The following is a 9,170-nucleotide window of genomic DNA, read 5'->3' on the forward strand; positions in this document are numbered from 1 at the left end:
TTCAAAGCAGTTCTTAAAAAACTTTGGTCGGTGACTCACTGCTTGAAAATAGCTGGAGCATTTCAATAGTCTATTATTTTTCTGTTTATGATTAGTATTTGTTCACACAACTAAACAGGAACGTGTTCTCATTTAAATGTTCAAGCACACTGACTTGACCTTATAGTGGGTCTTTTTTAAAATTATTTTTAAATTTATGTGGCCTCATTGTCTTTATTAAGAGGCATTTAGAAATCCTCTCATGATGGTGAAAATGGCACAGATTAGCAAGCAAGTGGAAGTCCCCCAACAGCCATCCCCTCCGGTCTCAGTATTTTTACAAATGATGATATTATGCAGCTAATGTTTGTAGAACAGGGTGTACCGGGGGTGAGAGTATTTGGGCAGGGCAGCAGAGGAACGGGCTGCCCACTTAGTGAATCGCCTCTGCGTGTTCGTGAAATGCTCTAGGACATTCTGATCCCTGTCCAGACTCATAGCTGGTGCGACATGCAGTAAATGATCTAATTATTTATGGAAAATCAGCTTCTAGCATCTTAAATTTTAAAAAAAGCCGTGTATTTTTTGCATTAATATTCAAAATGTATGTCTCTGCTGAAATGTTTGTCTTTAAATGTTCTTTTTTTCAATTTTTTATTTATAAGAAGGAAGAAAATTTCATATATACAGTTTTAACAGTACGATTATATATCCTACCCTATCCTCCCTCACTCCCATCCTTTCTTTCTTAATATTTGTGTTACAGGTGGTAGAATGCAAATTATGGGTAATTTATGGTGTTTTACATTGCAGCTATTTCATTCTGTAATGTAGACAATTAGGAATTGACTCTGTCTTTCCCTGTTCTTGAATTATTTTGAGGCAGTAAATCATATACTTAGACAAACACAGACTCCTTTATGATACTGTTGTATTGTTGTCACTGCATTAGATCTATGATTAGTTAGGAACAGGATTCATTTTAAAAATTCATCAAGAAATTATAAAGCTGATTCTGTTTCACACTTTTTTTTCAGGCTATGAAGGAAAAGCAGGAATGGCTTCTATTATTTTAAAACCACAAAAGTCTCTAGACTTGGAAAAAGTTTATGAGCAAGTTGTCACATCTCTACCAGCTTATGCGTGCCCACGCTTTTTAAGAATTCAGGTAATTTTACTGTTCAAATTTACTATAAAATTCAAGACCTGGAAATCAAGATGGGCTTTTATTGCAAAATAATATTATATCCATATATATAATTTGTAATTATATTAGAAAAATCCAAGATTAGAGAAAAGCTTGGTGATGTTGAGTTGATGCTGTTTAACTCTCACAATTGATGCCTAAAAGTATGGAAGGTCGCATGGTGAAATGCTAGGTCGTATTGTATGTGTGTGTGTGTGTGTGTGTGTGTTATACAATGGCTTCCTTTCTCTGTAGTCAGGGCCTCATAGAAATATGACAATCCTGGTGGTCCCGATGATGGTGCAAGCCAGAACCTCACCTTGCATGGATCTGGTGGAGATCTCTGGAGCCAGGTCCTTAGACTTAACCCCAGGCAGACATCCAGGAGTCTGTAGAGTGTGTGCAGAGCCTAAAGGCAGTTGGCTTTCAGATTCTGCTCTTGCTTGTCACTGCCATTCTCTCCAACCCCTTGCCTCTATATTTTGGTGAATTCTAAGATTCATCTGTTTTGGGATGAGGGACCCATCTTGAAAGGTAACTAGGATGAAATACGGTTAAAAGAAAATTATTTTCCTCATCTGCTACTTATTTACTAACTATTGATTCTTTAGAAATTTTATTTAAGGTATGCACATTTTCTGTATTTCTTATATACAAATTTAGGAACATAGTGATACTTCCCACCCTACCCTCCCTCCTGCCCACGCTCCTACGCCCCTTCTACCTCTCCTATTCCCACTCTTAATTTTTTTAAGATTTATTTATTTATTTATTTGAAAGAGAGAGAAGGAAAGGCAGAGAGAGAGAGAGGTCTTTCATCTGCTGATTCACTCCCCACTTGGCCACAGTGGCCGGAGCTGCACTGATCTGAAGCCAAGAGCCAGGAGCTTCTTCCTGGACTCCTGCAGGTGCAAGGGCCCTTAGGTCATCTTCTGTTGCTTTCCCAGGTCATAGCAGAGAGCTGGATTGGAAGTGGAGCAGCTGGGACTCAAATTGGCTCCTATATGGGAATGCCAGCACTGCAGGTGGTGTGGCTTTACCCGTTACGCCACAGTGCTGGCCCCCCAACTCTTAATTTTTACAAAGATTTATTTTCAGTTTACTTTATACTCACAAGATTTACTCTACACTAAGTAAGAGTTCCACAAATAGAATGAAGAAAAATCACTGTTCCTCAACAGTGATCTTGTAAAGGATAATTGAATCTCAACATGTCAATTTCACTCCAATACATTGTTTAATATTGTGCCTCAAATTATTTTCTGCAAAGTTTGCATTTGTCATCTCATCCCATCTGATCACAAAGACTTTATCTGAATATATTTGTTACGTCATAATTAGATCTCTGAAAGAGCAGTACATGGCGTCATATGCATTTATTTACTTATTTATTTATTTTGACAGGCAGAGTGGACAGTGAGAGAGAGAGACAGAGAGAAAGGTCTTCCTTTGCCGTTGGTTCACACTCCAATGGCCGCCATGACTGGCGTGCTGCGGCCGGCCCACCACGCTGATCCAAAACCAGGAGCCAGGTGCTTCTCCTGGTCTCCCATGGGGTGCAGGGCCCAAGCACTTGGGCCATCCTCCACTGCACTCCCTGGCCACAGCAGAGAGCTGGCCTGGAAGAGGGGCAACCGGGACAGAATCCGGCGCCCCGACCGGGACTAGAACCTGGTGTGCCAGCGCCACAAGGCGGAGGATTAGCCTAGTGAGCCGCGGCGCCGGCCCAATCATATGCATTTATAAAGTGTCTGGCAATCCTTGAAGCCAGGTCACTGCCTGTCCAATGAGACATGTCATTAATAAATACATATTTCATCTGCACATTTTTATTTTAGGAGTTTTTATGTGGTTCCAGATGATTTTCATAACAATCCTATGAAATACTAAAGTCAAGTAAATATAAAACAAATAGTTTCTTAATGGAGTTTTTGAGATAGTTGCAGATTCATATGTAGTTGTTGTATAGCTAAGAGATCCTGTTTATGCTATCTAGCTTCCCCTAAAACTTTATAAATCTATCACAACCAGGATATTGATATAACCCACCCATCTTATTAAAATGCCTCCTGTTTTATTTATGCTTATGTATATGCATGTGTTTATACACCATAATTGTGCTTGTAGCTTCACGCATACATGACCACAGTACAGACATGAGTGACTTCGTGTCACCTTCACGTTGTCCTTCTCTCACTACACAACTTCCTCCTATTCCTGGCCACCTCATAAGTAACATATTTTCCTGGGGTAGAAAGTTGAAAGAGCCCATAATGTTTCAAACTTTTTTCCCCCTAAGGCAGCTTAAAATGAAAGAAAACATCACCTAGAATACTAGGTAGGCCTTGCACAAATTGAGGACCTAGGTTCATTAAACCCCCAGAAAGGAGATGAGTCATCACTGTTAGTTTTGATTAGTACAGTGTCTGCTGTCATTAGCACAACCCCTGACATTTAGCACTCAAAACATTTGTTTAACAAATAAATTATAAAAATAAGTGATCTGATAAAAACATGCAGAAGTCAAAGTTCTTTCATATAAAACAGTTGAAATATCTGACTTATTAAAAATCAATTTAGCACAAGTAATTAAAAAGGGCCCCTTTGCCAGCACTTTATAGAAAATTTTAAAATATGCTCATGCTCGTATGGCTGGGATAAAATTAATCTGATCCTTTGATTCTTCTTGGGGGAAGGCTGATTGTTTTTAGGTCTCTAGAACACATGGAGTGGAAACGGGGTAAGACTTAGGAGTTTGCATGTATTTTGAATTAGTAATTTCAGTTCCAGAAATTTATCCTTGGGAAGTAATCAGAGATGCACAAATAGTATATATGAATATATTTTCAGTGTTATAGTGTTAAACATTTTTTAATTCTCTGTAAGTTTAAGAATAAGGGGCAAGGTTAATTAAACTACAATAGATGAGGGCTTATAAAACCACTTTTAAAAGTGTTTTCAATAAAATTCCCTGACCTAGGAAAATATACTTTGTATAATATTAATTTTTATAAAGGGAGAACACTAAGTCTTATAAATATAGCAGGCTTCTAATTTTGTGAAATAGAAGAAACACTGTGTGTGCTTCCACTGCCCGTTTGTTTATAGTTCTGCGAGGAAAACGCCGGGTAAGGCAGTGGGGAGAGAAGAGAGGAGAGATCACGGGATGGGATCAGGGTGAAGCTGAATCCCGAATTAGCCCTGAAGCAAGGACGGGATGGGCTGGGATGGATCCTGTTGTGTTGAGTTTCCACAGCTGCAACTTCAAAAAGAGAGACCCCCTCATCTCCTTTAAAACCTTGAAAAAAAGATTCTTTAAAAAAAAAAAAAAGATTGATCTTATTTGTTTGAAAGGCAGAGTTAGAGAGAGAGAGAGAGAGAGAGAGAGAATTAGAGATTTTCCATCTGGTGGTTCACTCTCCAGATGGATGCAATAGCCAGGGCTGGGTCAGGCCAAAGCCAGGAGCCAGGAGCTTCTTCCAGATCTATCACGTGGCTGCAGGGGTCCAAAGACGGACCATTCTCTGCTGCTTTTGCAGGGAACTGGAGCAGAAGTGGAGCAGCCAGAACTCGAACTGGCACCTATATGGGATGCCAGCGTTGCAGGCCATGACTTTATCCACTGTGCCACAGCACCAGGCCCAGAGGCAAAGACTGTGAAAGTTTCTAGATTTGTGGCAACTTTAATGTCCCAGTAACTTTTTTTCATGGTGCTCTTGAGTCACAACAAATACCTAAACTTTCATTTATTCATTTGCTAAGTAAAAATAAATTAATATGAATTTAAGATAAAGAAATTAGCATTCATTTGAAAAACTAATGCATATAAATCAAAACAAAAATATTTCATTTTCAAAGGACTCTAGTTCCCTAGAGGAGAATGTACCTGGGAACCCAGCTTTGTAACGTTACGCCATCACTGACTGGATGTATTGCAAACCACTGGTGAAGACTATGAGCTGCCTTAAGCTATAAGAATACTTCAAAAAGTTCATGGAAATGAAATTAAGAGAAGTTTATTTTGATGAGAAGAATTTTGAAATTTGGCATAGTTTTTTCATGCTATACAATTTCCCTGAACTTTTGAATTCCTCTCATTTTAGTTTAAGGTGATCAATGTATGCCATTGTATTATGGTGGAAAACTTATGATATGTTATGCAGATCCTGAAATTTTACTTAGGAGCCCCAAGTTTGGGAACCCAGATTGAGAGCCTTTTGTGCTCCCTCTAGTTCTTAGAGTATTCAGCCTGCGCCTTTTTCTTGTGTACTTGTATGAGAAAATTCTGTCTTTTATACCTTTGAGTTTTTTTGGCATCTAATGGTATTCTCTATACATAATATTCTGTTGACACAGAATTGAAGAGATGGTTTACCTGTTTTAGACATACTTATAGTCAGATTATTCATTGTATTTGTAATTTTTATATACTGATGAGTTAATATTTAAGAAAGTTTACAGGTAAATAAAAAAGTTTAAATATTCTATAATACTTTTGCTATTTCTGTGAAGTTATTAGTAGTGGAGAAGATCGTTAGATATAAAACTGTTATGATTAAGTCTAAGAGACCGTGATATTAAATATTTTGTCTATAGAGAGTATTAGACAATTCCACTCATCCTTGTAATTGTTTTATAGGAAAAAATGGAAACAACAGGGACATTCAAACTACAGAAGTTTCAGTTGGTGGAAGAAGGATTTAATCCACTGAAAATTTCTGATCCACTTTACTTTATGGATAACTTGAAAAAATCTTATGTTCCGTTGACCAAAGAACTTTATGATCAAGTAATGTTAGGAGAGATAAAACTTTAAGAATGTGTGTATTTGAGATCGTTATGTGCTTTGGTTGGCAGAGTGAGAGGATAGCACAGACGCTCCCCAGATTTTGATGGGGTTGCATTCTTGTAAACCAAATGTAGTAAGTAGAAACTCCATTGAATACACCTAACCTACCACTCATGACTGCAGAGCCACGCAGCTCACTTTTGCAGAATCAGTTCTCCTTGTGGTTGCTGGGCTGACTGGGTGCTGCGAAGCCCTGCTGTTGTCCAGCATCCAAGGAGAGTATCACAAGGTATTACCATAGCCCAGGGAAAGACCCACACTGAAAATTCAGTGAATGGTTTCTACTGAGTTTCTATTGAAAGTAAAGTTGAAATCATTAAGTCCAGCTGTCGTAAGTATGTATGTGATTACGGTATGTATGTGATTCTTTACTATTAAACTGGGAAAGGGACTAAACATTAATTATGTGTTATGTTTCCTTAATATACAAGAGAATTTCTTTAATTTTATAAGAATTTAATTTGCTTTAATAATCAACACTTTAGTTGTTTATTCTTTCATCTATTTGGGAAATTTAGTATCTAATAATATTTGTCTTAATGTTAAAGATTTTAAATAATAAGAGATTAACAATTGAGATAACCATCTAAAAAGTACTTTCTAATATGTAAAGTTTCTAGTTTTGAATAATTGGTGAAATTTTACTAAAATATTTTATTTTTATGGGTTGTATAAATAAATAAAACCATGTTCATTAATACGTCTTTTGAGTTTTTGTTCTGGTTTTTTATTGTGAATTTCCAGTGAAAGGGAGATGACTAAATCCATGCACTTATATCTTCCTTATCTTAAACTCACAGTAAGATGATGGAAGAATCATGAATAGCAGAGAAGCAGAATGGGTAAGCCCAGAGAACTTATTCAAGTTTGGAAGGTGGTCATAAATGGGATCAAATTAATGAAAAACAGAGCTATAGGAACCACTGGTAATACAAGGACAGAGCCAGAATACACTAGAATAGAACCCTCAAATCATCACCAAGGTCATAGACAGAAAGGTCTGCAAGCTTGAGCAAATTTGTAAGTAGGTAACTGAGAAATTTATTACATAGACAGTGTAATGAGCATTGTTGTACTGAACTCAGGCAGAAAGTACCAGCCCCCCGTGTTTCCTTTAAGCTAGAACCACAGACATGACTTTCTTAATGAGATGAGAGCTGTGGCTTGAACATGGTTTGCATGTGCACCCCAAGTGTCCGTGTGCTGGAATCTTAGCCCCCAGAGTGGCTATTTGAAGTGGTGGAACCTTTAAGAGATGGGGCCTCATGGCAGGTTGTCAGTCTAAGAACTGACCTTGGAAGGGATCAATGTAGTTCTTCTCCTGGGGTCCCCGTTAGTTCTTGTGAGAGTGGATTGTTACAGAGTAAAGCCACCACCACGTGCATGGCGTCTTCTGTACTTCCTGTTGCCCTGGCAAGTGTGATGCATCAAGAGGCCCTCACCAGAGGCCAGTCAGATGGCGTCACGTGATCTTGGACTGTCAGCCTCCACAACTGTGAGTTTAGTAAACCTCTTTTCTTTACAAGTATGCAGTTTTCAGTACTTTATTAAAGCAAAAGAAAATGGACTTAGCAGCAAGGGATTGTGGAACTGGACTGAGAAACAGAACAGTGTTCAGCAGGAAGCCCCTGTGACCGTACACCTAGCTCTGGACAACCAGCAAGAACGCCTGTTGTCTCCCACAAGCTAAAGAGCTTGTTCTGGTTGGAACTGAAGTTGTGGATAGGTGATTTTTGTCATTAGGAAAATATATTTTATAAAGTTAAAACATTTTAAACATAAAGGATACCAACAACACAGCATAGAAATAAAAGTTCACACTTTAGAATACAAAATGAGAAATATAACCTCATACAAAACTCAGAAATCTTAAAAGAACAAGCTTTGTAAAATAGCAAGTAAGTCTAAGCAGACCCATATCCTACTATGTAAATGAGAATAGATTAATTTCCTTTATTTATAAAGTATTAAATGATAGGGCTGTTGCTGTGGCATAGTGGGTAAATCTACCACCTGCAGTGCCAGCATCGCATATGGGCGCTGGTTTGAGTTCTGGCTGCTCCACTTCTGATCTAGCTCTCTGCATGGCCTAGGAAAGCAGTAGAAGATGGCCCAAGTCCTTGGGCCCCTGTGCTTAAGTGGGCAGACCCAGAGGAAGCTCCTGGCTCCTGGCTTCGGATCAGCTCACCTCTGGCTGTTGCAGTCATTTGGGGAGTGAACCAGTGGATGGAAGATATCTTTCTATGTTTCTGCCTCTCCTTTTCTCTCTGTGTAACTCTTTTCAAATAAATAAATAAATATTTTAAAAATATTAACTGAATAGATGTTTAATTTTCATAGTAGTGATTTGACTTTTCTTTGCCGTTCTCATTTAAAAATTGTTTGGCTTTTATGTGTATGAATATCTTCCATTTGTAATATGCTTTATGTTCTATAAAAGAATGGATCTGTTCCTGCTAATTTCTAGCTTTTTTATTTTGGAATTTGGATCATGATAGTGAACTAAAGAAATTATAGATATACATACGTATTAATACTGCTGCCAAATGCATCACAATGAAAGATTGAATGTTTTTAAAAAGACTTATTTATTTGAAAGGTAGAGTTACAGAGAGGCAGAGGGAGAGAGAGAGAGAAAGAGAGAGAGGTCTTCGATCTGATGGTTCACTTCCCAGATGCCCACAACGGCCAGAGTTGCGCTGAGCTGAAGCCAGGAGCCAGGATTTTTCTCCAGATCTCCCATGCAGGTACAGGGGCCCAAGGACTTGAGCCATTTTCCGCTGCTTTCCCAGGACATAGCAGAGCACTATTTCAGAAGTGAAACAGTTGGGACTCAAACTGGTACCCATATGGGATGCCGGCACTGCAGATGGCAGCTATACCCACTACACCATAGGGCTGGCCCCTAGGGTGAATGTTACCAAGAGAACAGTGCATTTAAATAATGGGGGAAGGGAGACAGTGTATCCTAAGTAGATGAAACATTGTGAGAAATTAGTGAAAATAGAAAACAGATGGGATCAGATTATCAAAGAAACAGTGGCGGAAGAGGGGGAAGCAAGGCATCAAATTTATGCAGCTGGAGATGACTTCAAAGGGGAGAAGCCCCAACCACACAGTAAACACAAGTAAAGAGCAACATGGGCCCTCTCTGTA

The 9,170-nt window shown here is 38.6% G+C and overlaps 1 protein-coding gene across 3 annotated transcripts in view; it reads left to right on the forward strand.

Annotated features, from left to right (window-relative positions):
- The window catches only part of SLC27A6 (solute carrier family 27 member 6), a 287,625-nt gene extending 280,913 nt beyond the window's left edge, over positions 1 to 6,712 (forward strand). For all 3 annotated transcript variants that reach the window (XM_089334916.1, XM_017341026.4, XM_002710184.6), the window contains 2 exons: positions 1,017 to 1,147; positions 5,805 to 6,712. In XM_089334916.1, the coding sequence (XP_089191042.1) occupies positions 1,017 to 1,147; positions 5,805 to 5,981 (308 nt within the window). In that variant the 3' untranslated portion in view covers positions 5,982 to 6,712. The remainder of the gene's footprint in view (positions 1 to 1,016; positions 1,148 to 5,804) is intronic.
- The last annotated feature ends 2,458 nt before the right edge of the window (positions 6,713 to 9,170 follow it).

This window comes from Oryctolagus cuniculus, chromosome 6 (assembly GCF_051225735.1).
Source record: "Oryctolagus cuniculus isolate XC-2025 breed Fujian yellow rabbit chromosome 6, ASM5122573v1, whole genome shotgun sequence".
In the NCBI taxonomy this organism is placed as follows: Eukaryota; Metazoa; Chordata; class Mammalia; order Lagomorpha; family Leporidae; genus Oryctolagus; species Oryctolagus cuniculus.